The sequence below is a fragment of the Melanotaenia boesemani genome, chromosome 3 (assembly GCF_017639745.1).
Source record: "Melanotaenia boesemani isolate fMelBoe1 chromosome 3, fMelBoe1.pri, whole genome shotgun sequence".
In the NCBI taxonomy this organism is placed as follows: Eukaryota; Metazoa; Chordata; class Actinopteri; order Atheriniformes; family Melanotaeniidae; genus Melanotaenia; species Melanotaenia boesemani.
Window position 1 is genome coordinate 19,485,739 of NC_055684.1, and position 17,860 is coordinate 19,503,598.

The window sequence follows — 17,860 nt, forward strand, 5'->3', positions numbered from 1 at the left end:
TTAACTGAATTTTGCTATCTTTGTTTGCAGGTTTTTGACAAGCAGAAGGAGGACCCTCCATTGTCAAGGAACATGCCCCCAGTTGCTGGCAGGATCAGCTGGGTCAGGCACCTCTATAAAAAGATAGAGGAACCCATATTATACATTAAAGTGAGGGAAAAATTTTACTGGCTAATTAGCCAAAACTACTTAAGATCATACTCACACTTTAATTTTGACCAAATCTGTCCTCCTTTGCAGGACAACTCTGATATCCTGAGAACTCCTGAGGGAAAAGATGTGGTCAGAATGTACAATCAAACTGCATCTGGGATGGTAGAATTTGAGATTATTCTTCACCAAACATGGTTGGAAAAGGTTTCCAAACTGGATTCTGGTTGGTTCTCTTGTTCTGATATAGTATTTTAATGCTGTTAAGTGCCCTCATGGGACATTGTTAATCTGAACTCTGGCTTGGCTCTGTTCTTAATAACAGTCTTGAACACTAAAGTGCTGGTTCGACACCCAGAGACCGGGAAGTGGATTGTCAATTTAGATCCTAAAGTAAATGAAGTCATTCGAGAAGCCAAGTGTTTGCTCAAAATGGGTCTAAAGGTGCCAAAGCAGGCTTTACACCTTGTCAACACAGAAAGTAAAATAAATGCCAATCACCTACGTCTAAAGGTAAATTATGTGTATTTATCTGTTTTTCATAGAGTTAAATTTCTCTATCTATCTTGTTAAAGTTAACATAAATGAGCTTGTATACCTTTATTATAGACCATCGTGGAGGATTATGAATCCACATGTGAGAGTATACCTCCAGATTTCAGCAGCTTGCTGGCTTCAAAAATAAGAAATGTAAGAATTTGAAGATATATAGTCACTTACTACTCTGGTCTAATCTGTTCCAATGAAGGTAACACCAAGACACTTTTTTCACTGCCCAACAAAACTTTTCAATCCCCAGACTCCTTCCCCTTCCACCTGCACCCACCCGACACCCCTGACTCCCTAATGTTGTTCTTCAACACGAAAATTCATTAAATCCACCAGCACCTCAGTTTTGATTTCTCACGTCTCCTTTTATGAACATTTTACTCCTTGTCAGTTTATCTCCAGTTTCCTACTCCCAAATGCTTCAGAAATCTTAGCCTCCATCTGTAAGCCCAAGCCCTCCACCTGTTTACTTAATCCCCTCCCTTCAGTCTTGGTAAAATCATGCTTTTCTTCTCTTCTTCCCCTAATTTCTGCCATCATCCACTTCTCACTCGCCACTGAAACTGTTCCCATTCTCTGTAAAACTGCAACTGCCACCCAGATAGTGCAACCTGGTTTAGATTCCCAGCAACTACAATAACCTTCACTCCATTTCTAACCTTCTTTTCATTTCCAAAATTCTTGAAAAAACAGTTGCTACTCAACTCCACAACTATCTGACGAAAAACAATTTTTATTAGCAATTCCAGTCTAGTTTTTTCACCAACCCCAGCACAGAAACTGCTCTCTTTAAAATCACCATTGATCTCCTCAACAAATGTGGCCTTTGATACAATTTCTCATACAATTCTCCTCAAAAACCCCTCTTGACTGGTTTCACTCCTATCTCTCAGTCCTTCATATCCCACCCTTCCTCCATTATCAGGTGTTCCCCTAGTGCTCGGTCCTGGGACCTCTTCTCTTCCTCATCTGTCTCACCTTGGCATATTTTTCACAGATACAACATCCATTTTCACTGCTTCGTGGATGACACACAGCCTCTCTAGCAAACCCAATTCTTAACTACCCCCCTCCTTCCTCACCAGCTTCTCATCCAAAATAAATTCCAGTGGTAAAACAGAAATCCTCCTTAATTGACCCAAATCGACACTGTTTAAAGTTGACAGTTTTTTCCTCTCTATTGACAGCTTTCCACCCCTCCCCCCAGGTTAAGTTTGGGTATCATCCTTGATAGCTCATTATCATTTCATGCTCAGATTAATAATGTCACTCACTCTGCATTTCCTCCTATGCAACTTCCTTTGTCTCTGACCACCCTTACTCCCATACTGCCTCTATCCTTGTTCACAGCCTCTTCTCTTTCTACTACTGCAACTCTTTGCTTTTTAGTCTCCCTCTGAAATATCCCCATAAGCTTCAGATGATCCAGAATTCAGTCACTCGCATCATTACCAAAACCCCCTCCTTTCACCACATTTCCCCAATCCTACAGCAGCTGTACTGGCTCCCGGTTAAATCAAGAATATAATTCAACATCCTCCTGCACACACTGTAGGCCATCCACAACCTCGCTCCTCCTTATCTATCAGAGCTTCCACTCTCCTGGGTCATCCTCCTCCATCTACCTCACTGTGCCTTCCAGCCATCTCAGCACCATGGAGAGAAGAGCGTTCAGCTGCTCTGCTCCTCACATATTCACAACATTGACTGTCTCCCTCTGTTTAAATCCAGACTCAAACCTCACCTTTTTTTTAAGATAGCATATATACCTATTTATATACACACACACAAAATATAGCATACTTTATGTAATTCCATTGCTCCACGTTTTATGTCTGTATTTTTATTTGTTTTTGTTGTTTTTATTGTACAGTATCCTTGAGTGACTATCTGCTAAATACAGCAGTTGATCCTGTTTGTAGTGAAAAGTGGAAGTTAATGTGAAACTTGCTGTGTTTAACACTGCATCCCAAAGAAGCTTTTAATTTGACTGTTGTAATGTATTTTATAAATTACAAGGTGGAATCTGCTCTTGGAGATGGTTTAGTGCAGCTAACATGGTCATCCTTGCTCCTGGACAACTTCTTCCAAAATCTTGACGTTACTTTGTTTGAGCTCAAAACTCTTGTAAAAAAGGTATGTAAGTGAGTAAAAGGCTAAGGAAAATTACCAGTCGTTTGACATAAAAATCTGCATGTTTACAGTGACATTGTTTAGAAATGAACTTATTAGCTACAATCATTTTGTATTTTACACTTTGGATAGTCGGTATGGTGCTTTTTGCTTGAGGTGGCTCTTTTTATTTTCTTTTCAGGTGAAGGATATTTATGAGAAAGGCATAGAAGATGTCCTTAAGGAAATCTCAGAGACGGTGCTGATTGAGCTCCCAGAAGATCACGCATCTTCTCTACAGCATCTTATCGACCTTAATAAGGCATGACCAGCTTATTTTTATTCTCCAAAGTAAAACTTAAAGAGAAGTTTTGTCCCTCCCTTCAGTTAATTCACAACATTTATTGTTTTGTTAAAATTGTATGTGAAAGTTTGCCCAAACCTTTGCCTTTACAAATAAACTATGAACTTTGCTTGTCTGAATTACTCATACTAAAGCTCTTTCTCCTTCTCTTTTTTTATTTTAGAATCTTTGTAAGGAGTGGGCAAAGACGTTAGATTATAAATGTAATCTTATTCAAGGAGCAGTCAAGGAACTGGCTAATGTGTTATGTGCTATTTATGAACGAAAAGGCCCCAAGACCATGGAGGAACCTCTACCAGGTGTGTGACACTTGAGTGAAAGTTTGAAAGTTGTTGAATGCATCATTTTCATCTTACATTTTTTATATTTTAGGAATGACTGGGAAATTCACAAGAGAACACCACAGGAGCACCACAAAGTTTGGAGAGAAGACTTTTGAAGGTCATTTCAAAGATAAACTAATCAAGTTTGAAAAGGTATGTTTAGTTTTTAGCTACAAACCATTCACGTCAAAACTGTAGAATACTTACACATCTTTATTTCAGGAGTTTAAGAAATTTTATGAACTTGTCAGCACAAAGGTTTTTGATGCACTTATTAAAACCACCAAGTTATCTCTGGAGACTCTTAAAATTAGAATTTGTGGCACTCCGTAAGTACTACTATTTTTGAAAAAAGGACATCAAAGAGAAATGATAATGGTGTATTAAAGACTTATATCTAAAAATGTGATTCTTAGTACATACAAGACGTCCAATTCTCACTGCAACATGGTCCCACTAATAAAATCTGAAGCCCAGCTGGACAAGCCCAATGTGGTGAGTTTCTACTATTCATGAATTGATCATGTTTTTTCACTGCAGCAGGTATGTTAGAGTCAAAAGAGATTATCCGAAATTCTTTGCCAGTCGTAACTTAAATTCCTTGCCAAGGAAAAATGTTGTTTTTGTGTCTGAAATTTGTGGCCCTCAGATAATGATTCCTAATGTAGATGAGATCCAGCAAGCCATAAATCAAGTTACTGACTTTGTGTTGGACGTTAGCAAGGATGTTGCTTGGCAACAGAACAGATACAATGACTCACAAAACAAAGGTAACTAACCGTCAGCCTGCACATACATGAAAAAAATACAACTGATAAAACAGGTTCACAGTGATGACATCCTCATACATGATGAAAATAAAGGCATTTTAATAAGTTATAATGTAAAGTCTTTTCAAATTTACATTGAAATTAATTCAGTTGACGCTGATTGATTTGTTGACCTTTAAGGCATCTTTGGGCGGGGGAGGGATTGAAATGTTATTTTCACATTAAGGTGATGATTCTACAGACTGGATAAAAGCAGTGTATAATAATATGAGTTTGTTAATGAGGTAAATGTCTGCTAAAATACACACAAAAAAAACATTTAATTTGATGTGTGGACATTATTGAGATGAAGTGGGACCTTTGGTTGATTGATTCCTTTTTTCTTTTCTTTTTTTCTATTTTCATCTTATCCTTAGGCACAAAAAAAGACAATTTTTTCCAGTGCATTGTTGAACACAAGGAAATTAAAAAGGCCATAGTCCTTCTGAAATCAGCTATCACCTCTGGGAGGGAAAAAACAAACGATGTTTTGAAGCAGTTTGATCGTTTCCGGGCCATTTGGGAAGAAGACAAGAACCTCAAAGTCAAGGTTTGTTTTCCTGCAAACATGACATGTTTATGTTGAAATCTGTTTTTCCTATGATAATAACAATGTGACGCTTCCTTTTGAAAGGAATTTGTGCACAGCAATCCATCCTTGATCCAGTTTAAATCTGAAATCCAGTACTACGACTCTGTTGAGCAAGAAATAGCTGATATCAAGTCTGTGATTGTTTTTGGGTCAACTGAAATGTCAACAGGTAAATTATTCATGTGTATTAGATTTTTGGAAGATTTTGAGTGAGCGAGTGTTACACTGACTCCTATTTCATTTCCAAATTTTGCCGAATTAGCGCTGTACATTCTACGTTTGTATTTTTGATTAGTTTTTCTTTTCTAAATAATGATACAGTGTAACATAAATAATGGTTGAAAAATCTACATAGTACAAAACATTTCATTGTTAAACCTTCATTCATAGGTTGTACTTAGTTTGTGTCCAATGGGAGAAATGTTAGTTTTCCATCGACTCTTTTTTTCTCGTCAATGCAGGCTCATTAAAGAAGGTCTTGACAGCTGAGACCAAAGCCTGGAAGAAATTGATTTGCAGATACCTGAAGGAGGAGTACAGGGGGAAAATGATCGACACTAGCTTACATATTAAAAAATACTTTGTACAACTTACTCATTCTGTTTCTAATCTGGAAGATGTGCGTTGTGCCATGGAGGCCCTGTCAAAACTTCGAGATGCCGAAATACAAACTGACATGACACTGATTTCCATAAAGGTATAACTTCCACAATTACTTGTTTTTAGGGATATACAGTAGTTTAAGCAGAGCACCATAAATAACCTTCAGATCTGCAAAGGTTGCAGCCAAAAAGAAAAAAATAAATATATAATGTATTTTACAGGAAGCCTATGAAATGCTGACCCAAAGTGAAGTTGAAGTAACCAAAAGAGAAGTAGAGGGTGTGTACAACCTGAGGCATCGCTTCACACAGCTTCAGTCTCAAGCTGTTAGTATTATAAAGACATTAGTACTTATTTTGTTTTTTGTTTTCTTTTAAAATGTGATCTTCTGTAACTCAACAAAAATCTTCAAGTTTGATTTTGGACTTTCTTAGATATCAGTGCAAGATGAGCTTGTCCGTCGGCAGCCCAGCTTCAAAAAGAATCTCGTGGAGTGTGTTGCTGCTTTTGAAAAGGAGGTTGACACTTTCATGCAAGAGTATGACTCTGTAAGTAATCTGGGAATGCTTTAGTCTGTGTTTGCATGTTTTGCAGAAGATTGTCAGTTTAAATTTATTTACCAGGATGTGTGGTCCCGCATTTCAGGAAGGCCCCATGGTTGCAGGTATACCTCCACATGTAGCCAGCAGGCAGCTCCAAGTCTTTAAGGTACCGCTGTTGCTCAGTGCTGTTTTATATTCCAAAAACATGTTTCATGTTTGAGAAGTGTACACAAAAAATAAAGTCCTGAAGAATCATCTTGTTTAAAGAGCAAGATAAAACATTTTGATAAAGATTTACCTAGTAAGTTTAAATTTAAAGGAAGTCACAACAAAGAGCTATGAAGAAATCTACATTAAGATATAATTCAATTTAGTTTTTTTAAACAGCTTGCAGTGTTTGTTGAGCCTAATTTTAACCTGTTAGGCACCAGAGTTTTTGAAGTTTTTAAGGCATACTGTAAATGAGAAGAAATATTAAATAGAACCAGAGTTTATGATAGTAATTATACTCTAAAACTCTAATCTAATTTCGTGTTGTAGCCTCACATGTTGGCAGCCGTATTAGAGTCCATAAATTTTACAATGAGCTAAACCTGCTCCCACAACATTTCCACTCCTGCTGCCTCAGCTACATCCAGAAACTCTCCTAAATGTTCTAATTCTGCCTACCCAACCATGGTTAGGTAAAACCTCAGAGTTGTCATCTTCCACATGTGGTGCTTCTGCCATGTTATTGGTATGGACGGAAGCACCATGATTTCCATCAGAAGCATCACTTCCACTGTTGCTACATTACCAATCATCATCCTCAGGAGGCCAGTTTTCCCCTCAGAGATGTTAAAAAGCTGAAAAAAGTACTGTTCGATATACGTTTTCTCTGTAATTCACTCTACATCACGACTATGAAGGCTTCCTCAACGGCTTGGTATGGGGTATTCACAAGTCTGAAGAAGATTCATAAGTCTGCCGTGTAGCAGTGGAAAGTGATAACAGGTTTAAGTTCTCTTTCTGGATATATGGCCTGTCGCTTGCTGCAGTTTTGTGCCTTTAGTGCTTAGATGGCCAAAGACGTGCTTTACTAAACAAAATTCTAAAACTGTTCTTTTTACAGACTAGATTTGATGACCTGTGGAAAAACTCCATCACATATACATCTGGGGAGCAGCTCCTTGGCTTGCCAGTTACAGAGAATGCCCTTCTACACCAGAAAAAGTTTGTTACTGTCCTAACGAAGTTTTCCTTGCATTACCATAACAATTACAATTCTGTTAATACTGAGGTTACAGTATTGTTGTTTCTACATTGTTAAATTCTGTTTAAGAATGTATCCTAACTAATTAAGATATGACATAAACTGAGCCATTATTATGTTTCTTTTAGAAAAGAGATTGATCTGCTTAAAAAACTTTATAGTCTGTACGATGCTGTGATGAAAAAGATCAATGGATACTATAAAATTCTGTGGACTCGTGTGGACATTGAACAGATCAATGCAGAACTTTTGGAATTTCAGAACAGGTGAAATATTTCTAAGCTATTGAAAGAGTTGTGTGCCAACATTGCTGAAAATTTTTAATGTCTTTTTATAATATTTATTGTTTATTATTTCTATTTGCAGGTGTCGAAAGCTACCCAAAGCACTGAAGGAGTGGCAAGCCTTTCTTGACCTAAAGAAGACCATTGATGATTTCAATGAGTCCTGTCCACTGCTTGAAATGATGGCAAACAAATCTATGATGCGGAGACACTGGGACCGGATTGGAAACTTGACTGGACATCAGTTTGAGGTGGATTCCAATACCTTTACACTGCAGAACATCATGGAAGCACCTCTGTTGAAGTATAAGGACGATATTGAGGTTTGTTGGCAGTTTGATATTATTTTATTTTGCAGCACTATTCCAGCCACAGTATTTCATCTGTTCGTATGTATCCACCCTTCTATGCCTGGGATTCTGCGTTTATAGGACATCTGCATATCAGCTGTGAAGGAGAAGGACATTGAGGCCAAGTTGACACAAGTAAAGGAACAGTGGTCTGGTCAAACCCTGAACATGATGACGTTCAAGAATAGAGGAGAACTGATGCTAAAAGGGGCAGCGACAATTGAGATACTTACCTTCCTGGAGGATAGTCTGATGGTGCTAGGATCACTGCTCAGCAACCGGTAAGATAAATCAAACACAACCTTCAAATTTTGATTGCATGAGCTAAACCATTTACTTAGGAGCCTTGAATGTTCAGCATAATAACAGGAAAGCTACTACACTTTAGTTACTATACCCAGTTTTACAAAAGAAAGAATATGGAGAGAAGAGCGACTCCATATATCTGTGTGTTTAATACATGGTTTGTAAACTGTGTAAACAAATATCTAAAAGTTGAGGTACACAAAATAAATGTATGCTTGGAACTTTAAAAGTCTCATACAACTTCACCACACCACCATACATGATGCGTTTAAGGGCTGGTAGAAAGCTGGGTCATCTGAATTTTAATAGTTCCTTTTCAAGTTCTTTGAAGGTAAAAAAGGATGCTCTCTATGACAGAATAGTTCACGATGGATGGACGGACAGATAGATAGTTGAGAAACATGTTTTAAGACGTAGAATCTATTATTTTATTTTATTTTAATATTTATTTATTTTTGCAGTTTTTTATTTCATTTAACTTCTTAAGTAACTTTTGTCCTTGTCTGTTTTTCACAGGTACAGTGCGTACTATAAAACAGAGATCCAAGATTGGGTCTCCAAACTTTCCACATCATCTCAAGTTCTTGAACAGTGGATTATTGTACAAAACCTCTGGGTGTATTTGGAAGCTGTGTTTGTTGGGGGTGACATCGCCAAGGACCTCCCACTGGTGCAGTTCATCCTCTCTATTATAATTTTTTTTAAATTACATTGTTGAATAATTCCTGAAGTAAATTATTTATTTATTTATTATTGTTTCATCCTATTACAGGAGGCAAAACGATTTCAGGATATTGATAAGTCCTGGATTAAGATCATGCAGAGAGCTGGAAAGGTCCCAAACGTGGTGGAGTGCTGTGTTGGTGATATGACTTTGGTGGAACAGTTGCCAGAACTGCAGAAACAGCTAGAGCTCTGTCAGAAATCTCTTGCAGGGTAATTCTCACTGCTTCAAATCATTTAGACCTGAAAGATTAAAAAAAAGTATAAATCTAAATGAAATAAATAAACCTTCATAATAAAGTACCAGAACACTCTCTGATGACGGCACTTCCAATTCAACAGTTACCTTGAGAAAAAGAGGCTTATTTTTCCACGGTTCTTCTTTGTGTCTGATCCGGCTCTTTTGGAAATCCTTGGACAAGCAAGTGATTCTCACACAATTCAGGTTGGGATGCATTTGATCAAGTTGCCACTACAAAAGTTTTTTTTTTCCTTTTTATTGTAAAAAAACAATTCATTCCTTTGTATTGATGTCAGCATTAAGTTTTAAATCTTGTCAGCATATTTCAAAAAATTGAAATTCTCATGTTTATGATTTCTTAACAAATTTATAATGAATGATATACCCTTAATAACTTAAAAAATATAACTACAATTCCTGTCACTCACGTTTGATTTTATTGTATTTGTTTGCCAAAACATGAGCAAAATAAATCATTGGGATAATTATTTTTCAGTCACATCTTCTTGGAATATTTGACAATGTCAATGAAGCAGAGTTTCATCCAGCAGAATATAATAAGATCATAGCTGTCCTCTCACAAGAAGGGGAGAGATTACCGGTATGTCAGACTCTTTTACAAAAGTAAAGTAAATCTTAAAACTAAATAAATAAATAAATAACTTATAAAAATTTGTAACTAAGTATATGGTTACAATCACTGATCACAGGAACGGTAGATTTTTAATGTATGCATTTTGATCCTTTCAGCTGAACAATTCTGTCATGGCTGAAGGAGCAGTGGAGCTCTGGCTCGGGGAGCTGTTGCAGCAACAGCAGGTGTCACTGCATTCCATCATCAGAGCTTCAGATCTGGAGATAAATGATGAAGATTTTGACCTACTTTCTTTCCTTGACAAGTATCAAGCACAGGTGAGAAGACAATAGTGTGTGAGTTAGTAAATACACTTAATGTGTTGATTTCACATGCCATGTTAGTGGTGTTCTGATATTTATTTGTTGTAAAGATTTAAACTGCTGACAACTTTGTGACAAGAAGTGTCTTCTGTAAAACCCATGTCCATTCAAATTCTTCCACACCAAACATTTTAAAAAGTTTGAAAAAGATGTGGCCCTTTTACAAGAGCCATCACTTTTTCTCAAAGCAGCCTAAGTAGCCAAACTTCCTCTGGTATTCAGATTGAGTTGAAAATGCATAGTGGTAACTGTCAGAGACCTTTTTAGTTCATTCAAAAAAATCCAGAAATTAAATGATAGCAAATACTTGCAAAAATGACCTTTTTCCAATTTAGCTCATGTCTCTCATTAGTGACTTAGACAACCTAAAAGTTGCCATGGCTGTTATCTATACTTTGTGTTAAAAGCTTGTGAAATAACAAATTTGCAAACCTTTTGTTGTGTTGAGATATAACGCGGTATTAGAATAAAAGCTCATATTTGGCTTTTGCATGTATGGACGTCCTAAAGTTCATCTTTTTTGCATTGTATGACTTTTTTTTCAGGTGGGCTTGCTGGGAATCCAGATGCTCTGGACAAGAGATGCCGAGGAGGCCCTGAGATATGCTGCAGATGACAAAGAGATCATGCCTGTTACCAACAAGAGATTTCTTAATCTACTTACAGTGCTCATTAAACAAACCACATACAACTTAAGTAAATTTGACAGGGTCAAATATGAGACACTTGTCACAATTCACGTGCACCAGAGTGATATTTTTAATGACCTGGTAAGATCTTTGAAAAAAAATCTTACTGAACTAAGAATACTGTAATTGATAATGTATTTTATCAGTGAATCACTGTTTTTTATTTATGGGTTTTATTTATTTTGCAGCATGTTAAGATTTATATTCCACTTTGTTCTTAGGTCAAGAAGCGTATAAAATGTGTCAGTGACTTTGAATGGCTGAAGCAGAGCAGATTTTACTTCAAGGAGGACCTGGACATGGTTATTGTATCGATCACTAATGTGGACTTCATTTATCAGAATGAGTTCTTAGGCTGCACTGATCGTCTGGTCATCACTCCTCTGACTGACAGGCAAGTAAAGAAGAAATTATGTTTTAGACTATTTAACAACTGATGTTTCTTTATTGAGGTAAATTCTTACAATGCATCCAAAAATTTTTTTTTTTTTTTTTTTTTAATCTACCTAGGTGCTATATCACTCTGGCCCAGGCTCTGGGCATGAGTATGGGAGGAGCTCCTGCTGGGCCAGCTGGCACTGGTAAGACTGAAACCACTAAAGACATGGGCCGCTGCCTTGGCAAGTATGTTGTCGTCTTCAACTGCTCAGACCAGATGGACTTCAGGGGACTTGGCAGAATATATAAGGGTATCTTAAAAAAATGAAACTCCTTATCAAACAGTAGTGTACAATTTCACTTATGTTCTGGGTTTTTTTTTTTTTTTTTTTTTTTTTTTTAGGCCTTGCCCAGTCAGGGTCCTGGGGCTGCTTTGATGAGTTCAACAGAATCGACCTGCCAGTGCTTTCTGTTGCAGCTCAACAGATCTCAATTGTTCTGACAGCACGCAAGAAACACAAAAGCACCTTCATTTTTACCGATGGAGACTGTGTGGATCTGAATCCAGAATTTGGCTTGTTTATCACTATGGTAAGATGCACAAATGCATAGGGATCCCATAAGAAACAAAGTCTAAAACCTTTGTTTGACTGTTTATACAAAAATATTGTTCTTCGTTTAGAACCCTGGATATGCAGGTCGTCAGGAACTTCCTGAAAATTTAAAAGTGCAGTTCAGGGCAGTGTCCATGATGGTACCAGACCGACAGGTTCGGCAAGGCTACTATTACCAGAGGGAAAATATTCTATTTGTTGTAGTCTTTACAGTTTCCTTTTCACTGTTGTTTTTGACAGATCATTATGAGAGTCAAACTGGCAAGTTGTGGATTCAATGACAATGTTATCTTAGCACAGAAATTCTTTGTCCTTTACAAACTGTGTGAGGAACAACTTACAAAACAGGTGAGATTCCTTCTTAGCAATGCTTAATTTATTCTTTATTTGAGTGTGGACCTAATGATTCAACCTCTGCTATCTGTCAGGTGCACTATGACTTTGGACTAAGGAACATCCTTTCTGTGTTAAGAACACTTGGGGCCTGTAAAAGAGCCCGCCCTGATGACACAGAGTCAAGCATTGTCATGAGAGTGCTTCGTGACATGAATCTGTCCAAACTGGTACAACAAAAATTTAGTGTTGATCTACAGATGTGGAAAATTGAATTGTATTGCATTGTGGGCATTATGTTTATACTACATGTCAACATTACAGTGCTGTGTATACAAATTATTCTCTATATTCCAGGTGGATGAGGATGAGCCTCTCTTCCTCAGTCTTATCAATGACCTGTTCCCTGGAATCCAGTTGGATGGAAGCTCAAACACTGATCTTCAAGCTGCTGTTGCCCATCAAGTTGAGCTTGCTGGTCTTGTCAACCACCCTCCATGGAACCTCAAGCTTGTTCAGGTTCCTTAAAATTGTTCGCTTGATTGTTTCGCACATATTTCTTTAATATTGTTTCTTGAATAATACCATACTTACTAGTTTATTACGGGTATTGTTGCTATCAGCTTTATGAGGCTTCACAGGTGCGTCACGGGCTGATGACTTTAGGCCCAAGTGGAGCTGGGAAGACCAAAGTTATCAACATTCTTATGAGATCACTGACTGAATGTGGAACCCCACACAAGGAGATGCGCATGAACCCCAAAGCAATTACTGCTCCTCAGATGTTTGGTCGTCTGGATACAGCCACAAATGATTGGACTGATGGAATCTTTTCCACACTGTGGCGGAGGTCACTCAAAGCTAAGAAGGGTTTGTAACACTACAGTGTTTGCGCATTAAACTGAAACATTTGAATGAATTTTAAAATCTTCTTTTTCCTTCTGAATATAACCAGAAGAAAAATGCACTGCTGAATTAACTACAATGCAAAAAACATTACAAACATGTCAGAGTCCTCTATAACAAAAAATAGCTGTGCACAGTTTTACAGTTAACAAACATCTTAAAAAAATACATAAAGCTGATGCTTTGATGTTTTCTCAGAGCTTCACTGACAAAACTCTAATACACAGATGTCTGCTAAACTTTATAGCTTATGCTTTAATAACACTAGTAGCGTGTTTTAGCTAATGCTAGATTCTAGTAACTCCTCTTAATGAAAATCATTTGGTCTGCAACACAAACAGATCATGTACTATGGTGTCTTTCAGCCTAAAATAGAGATGAAATAAAAAATTGACAGTCTTTGCAAATGTTTAAAGATGTTTCTTTACCAATTTTTGATAAATTATAAAGGAGGTTTGTTTTATAATCCAGTGTGGATTGTCAAAAGCAGTTTCAGATGAAGCGGAGGTTACATTAATGGACCAATGACTAATATGAAAAATAACTTTTAAGAATAACTTTGATAATGTCAGATTAGATGCCCTCATCAGTAACAGTGGACCACTGTCTACTGCCATCATCCCATATATCCATAGTGCTGTCCTATCGTCAGATACGAGGTAATTAGGACTCACAATAAAGTCACTGCCGCAACACACAATATGCTTGCCGGATTCGTCTATAACTCCTTGTGATTGTACTGTAGGCCCCATCAAGGGCCACATGTTTAAAAAATCTTTAAGGCTAAAGGCAAACAATATCACCATTTGGTGGAAAATCTTGAACTTATAACATTTATGTGATTACTTTCTTGTCCAGGAAAAGATGAGCTAGCACTGAGTCAAATTGTAGCACCTTCAGCTCTCACAGTGCGCTCTATCTTGGCCAATGTTAGTCTGGGTTTTGTCCCTTTGTTTTTTCAGCAGCTTGCTTACGACTGTTGTATCTTTAGAGGTAATGTCGGATCCTGGTCATCTTCCGTTGAATGTTTCGTTACATTCTCTGCCATTTCACTTTGAAAATATGCACTATCATTGCTCACAAGCTGTGGCCTTTTTATAAAAAGGGACACGGCAAGGGCAACGATTCACATGAACATACATGAATGCACAGCTGGACTAGCTTGTAAACAAGGGTCTGGAGATCAACACAGAGAAATGGTGTATGACATTGTGCAATACCCCAAATCAAATTACACCTGTGGTTCTTCACATAGCGATTTTTTTAATTCCTTCAATCTGGAAATAATGAATTTCCACTTATTGACCCTTTAACTTCTTTCACATGCGTATGCTACAGGGGAAGTCATATGGATTGTGCTGGATGGTCCGGTGGATGCCATATGGATAGAGAACCTCAACTCGGTGCTGGATGATAACAAAACACTGACCCTGGCTAACGGTGACCGCATCACCATGTCACCAACCTGCAAGCTGGTGTTTGAGGTTCACAACATGGACAATGCCTCCCCTGCCACGGTGTCACGGGTTGGCATGGTATTCATGAGCTCTTCAGCTCTCAGCTGGAAACCCATACTGCAGGTACAGTTGTATAATTAAATCATTCATTCAGTCATTCATTTGTTTATTTTTAAGAAACTGTACTTTATAAACAATAGAGTCCTTAAATAGAACACTGCTTTTGTGTTAGGGATGGATCAACAAGTGCAATGCAAAAGAGGCAGACGGCATTATGCGTTTGTATGACAGGATGTTTGAAGATGTTTACTTGTATATGAAGCAAAACCTTAAACCCAAAATGGAGCTTTTGGAGTGTAACTACATAATGCAGGTGTGTATTTAGAAAAGTGCTGAAAATGAAAACATCTTTAGATGCAGCCTCAGAACATGTTAACCTTGTTAACCCTGAAATGTCTATGTTCCATCTTCAGTCTGTCAATCTGTTGGAGGGCCTCCTTCCAACCAAAGATACAGGAAGATTTGCTGGAAACAAGTACCTTGAGCGCCTTTTTGTCTTTTGCCTGATGTGGAGCCTTGGAGCTCTTTTGGAATTAGAAGACCGGGATAAGCTGGAGGTCTACATAAGAGGTCATGAGAGCAAAATGGATTTGCCTCAAACCAAGCCAGGAGAAACTATGTTTGAGTACATGGTCAACACAAATGGTATAGTCATGGAAAATATCTCTAGTTGTTTTTTTTTCTTCATGCATTATTTAAAGTCTTGAATTAGGCTGGCACAAACAAAAAGTGCTCTGTTCTTTCCATGCAGAGTTTAAATGTCCTTTCACCTACATAGATGCCACTATAGCTATGACTGTATATGGTTGTCTGTCTCTATAGGTGTGTCCCAATTTAAAGTCTGCACACTTCGAAGTGCGGATTTGTCGGTCACATAAGTTATCGCGGTGCGCGAAGTACTGTCCCAATTCACAGAATTTGAAGGACCCTCTGAATCCACTCTTCAAATCCGCACTTCGTTTAGCCTCAAACGAAGGCCGCTGGTGATGCATCCTTTGTGGTCTCTTTTCTCCCAGAATTCATTACGCACAAGATGGTGGCGAATCAGCAACCTCAGAAGAGTCGTATTAAGTTTAAATAAAGTTTTATTTAAAAAAACGTACACTTTTTTTTAACTACACTTTAGTACAAACGTTAGAAAACCAAGTATATTTAAAGCATGTTTGTTAAAAGGGTGACACTAAAATCGGTAATATTTGATATTCAAGGACTTTTAAGGGGTTAATGAAGTGTGTACCGCCTGAAAAAACAAGAGAGCCTCAAACCGTTTTTTTTTTTTTTTACTGTCGGTGTTGCCGGTCCGTGTTCAGCGTCCACTGAAGTGTCCATTGAGTAATTTCAGCGGTTTAAGTGATTCAACATCCTGTGTTGTTGCTATGGGAAATTCTTGTTGACTAGGTAGGCTGTCCCATTTCACAAACGTTAAGCAGACTTTGAAGTGTGTAGACTACGGAGGACACTCTGTAGCCAACGTAGTCTGCGTATTCGAAGTGTGCAGACCCTGAATTGGGACACACTTTATATTAGCCTTGTGTTGGACTGTCTTACATGTGTCTGCCTCTTAGCCTATGACAACTGGGTTAGGCTGCAGCCTTATACTACCCTTAACAAGATCAAATGGGTATAGAGAAGGGACTCTCATATGATACTGTATACAGTTCCTGGTCTCATGGAGACCCATTTTGTCAGAACCCTTTTGTATTGGATATGCACGCCTGAGAGGAACCTTCTAGTTAGCTGTTGTGATACAAAATGTTTTTGTACCATTATTCAAGACCAACCAAAGTAATTCTTGGAAATTTTAGTCATAATCTACAAATCTGCTAAAACAAAGAGTAAAGATTAAAGTAAAACGATTCAGTGTTTTTTTCAGAACTTATGATCAAGGTGACTTAATCTGCCTTAGTCAGACTTTCTTTGTTTGTCCATAAGGGCATACTCTGAAATGATGTAGTTATATTCCCTAGGTGTCTAAAATTAATCACAGACAGTGCATCACAACACCGTTGCAAAAGGGCTTATTGTGTATACCCAACTTTATAATCCAATAAATTATTTGTCATCGTCTTTGACAAAACTACAGTATTTGGGATGAAAACAAGTTTATATGTTATTATAAACTTGGGAGTCTGTGTTTTAGGTGAATGGTGTCACTGGAACAGCCTTGTGGAAGAGTATGTCTATCCAACTGACCATGCGCCAAACTACACCTCCATTCTCGTGCCAAATGTGGATAACACAAGAACCTCTTTCCTGCTAGACACTATTGCCAAGCAACGCAAGGTGATCTTATTGGCTTTAACCAAAATGTTTTCTTGCCAAAAAGTCATTATGTTTTCCTTGAAAAATATACTTATGAAGGAAATTGTCTGTGTATAGGCTGTTCTGCTCATTGGTGAACAAGGAACAGCTAAGACAGTGATGGTCAAAGGCTACACAAAGAAATACGATCCTGAGATAGACTTGTTCAAGTCACTGAACTTCTCATCTGCCACTGAACCCATGATGTATCAGGTAAAACATATTGTAGAATGTTCTGTATGCTTTGATTTCTTCCTTCCTGTATTGATTATGCTTGTTTTGCAAAAATGTTCTTTCTTACATAGAGAACAGTGGAAAGCTACATTGAGAAAAGAGTTGGCAGCATGTATGGACCCCCAGGAGGGCGCAGGATGACGATTTTCATTGATGACATAAATATGCCCATTGTCAATGAATGGGGAGATCAGGTGTTTATGAACATTGATTTTTTAAAATACATTTACTATTTCATGTTCAGTCAAACTAATTTGATAAACTACCATGTCACCATCCAACCAGATCACAAATGAAATTGTCCGCCAAATGATGGAAATGAATGGCATGTACAGTCTGGACAAACCAGGAGATTTCACCACGATTGAGGATGTACAGATAATGGCTGCCATGATTCACCCTGGTGGTGGAAGAAATGACATCCCACAAAGGCTGAAGAGACAGTTTACAGTCTTCAACTGTACTCTGCCATCCAACACCTCCATTGATAAGATTTTTGGTAGCTTTTTGTAAAGTTATACATTTTTTTCTTCTTTCTGTAGGTTTCATTTGACGACTAACAGTTTTTCATGCTCTTTATGCAGGTGTAATTGGTTCTGGATTTTTCCATGAATGCAGGAATTTCAAGCCACATATATCAGCTATGGTTAAGCGTCTTGTGTCTGCCGGGAGGATTTTATGGCAGTGGACAAAGGTAACTAATGTGAATAATTTGTGAACTTGATTGTAGA

The 17,860-nt window shown here is 37.7% G+C and overlaps 1 protein-coding gene across 1 annotated transcript in view; it reads left to right on the forward strand.

Moving 5' to 3' along the window:
• The window catches only part of LOC121636957 (dynein heavy chain 8, axonemal-like), a 47,960-nt gene that overhangs the window by 12,872 nt on the left and 17,228 nt on the right, over positions 1-17,860 (forward strand). The window contains exons 15-57 of the mRNA XM_041980824.1: positions 31-150; positions 241-376; positions 476-663; positions 760-840; positions 2,719-2,835; positions 3,014-3,133; positions 3,339-3,474; positions 3,548-3,651; positions 3,721-3,827; positions 3,915-3,993; positions 4,148-4,268; positions 4,685-4,857; positions 4,942-5,068; positions 5,361-5,596; positions 5,724-5,828; positions 5,937-6,050; positions 6,148-6,210; positions 7,156-7,256; positions 7,425-7,562; positions 7,663-7,903; positions 8,012-8,211; positions 8,753-8,906; positions 9,009-9,172; positions 9,302-9,404; positions 9,697-9,801; positions 9,951-10,112; positions 10,703-10,927; positions 11,068-11,240; positions 11,357-11,535; positions 11,628-11,815; positions 11,907-11,993; positions 12,079-12,186; positions 12,267-12,401; positions 12,529-12,690; positions 12,795-13,041; positions 14,416-14,657; positions 14,767-14,907; positions 15,008-15,239; positions 16,735-16,877; positions 16,974-17,108; positions 17,201-17,323; positions 17,415-17,628; positions 17,714-17,823. Of these exons, the coding sequence (XP_041836758.1) occupies positions 31-150; positions 241-376; positions 476-663; positions 760-840; positions 2,719-2,835; positions 3,014-3,133; positions 3,339-3,474; positions 3,548-3,651; positions 3,721-3,827; positions 3,915-3,993; positions 4,148-4,268; positions 4,685-4,857; positions 4,942-5,068; positions 5,361-5,596; positions 5,724-5,828; positions 5,937-6,050; positions 6,148-6,210; positions 7,156-7,256; positions 7,425-7,562; positions 7,663-7,903; positions 8,012-8,211; positions 8,753-8,906; positions 9,009-9,172; positions 9,302-9,404; positions 9,697-9,801; positions 9,951-10,112; positions 10,703-10,927; positions 11,068-11,240; positions 11,357-11,535; positions 11,628-11,815; positions 11,907-11,993; positions 12,079-12,186; positions 12,267-12,401; positions 12,529-12,690; positions 12,795-13,041; positions 14,416-14,657; positions 14,767-14,907; positions 15,008-15,239; positions 16,735-16,877; positions 16,974-17,108; positions 17,201-17,323; positions 17,415-17,628; positions 17,714-17,823 (6,339 nt within the window). The remainder of the gene's footprint in view (positions 1-30; positions 151-240; positions 377-475; positions 664-759; positions 841-2,718; positions 2,836-3,013; positions 3,134-3,338; positions 3,475-3,547; positions 3,652-3,720; positions 3,828-3,914; positions 3,994-4,147; positions 4,269-4,684; positions 4,858-4,941; positions 5,069-5,360; positions 5,597-5,723; positions 5,829-5,936; positions 6,051-6,147; positions 6,211-7,155; positions 7,257-7,424; positions 7,563-7,662; positions 7,904-8,011; positions 8,212-8,752; positions 8,907-9,008; positions 9,173-9,301; positions 9,405-9,696; positions 9,802-9,950; positions 10,113-10,702; positions 10,928-11,067; positions 11,241-11,356; positions 11,536-11,627; positions 11,816-11,906; positions 11,994-12,078; positions 12,187-12,266; positions 12,402-12,528; positions 12,691-12,794; positions 13,042-14,415; positions 14,658-14,766; positions 14,908-15,007; positions 15,240-16,734; positions 16,878-16,973; positions 17,109-17,200; positions 17,324-17,414; positions 17,629-17,713; positions 17,824-17,860) is intronic.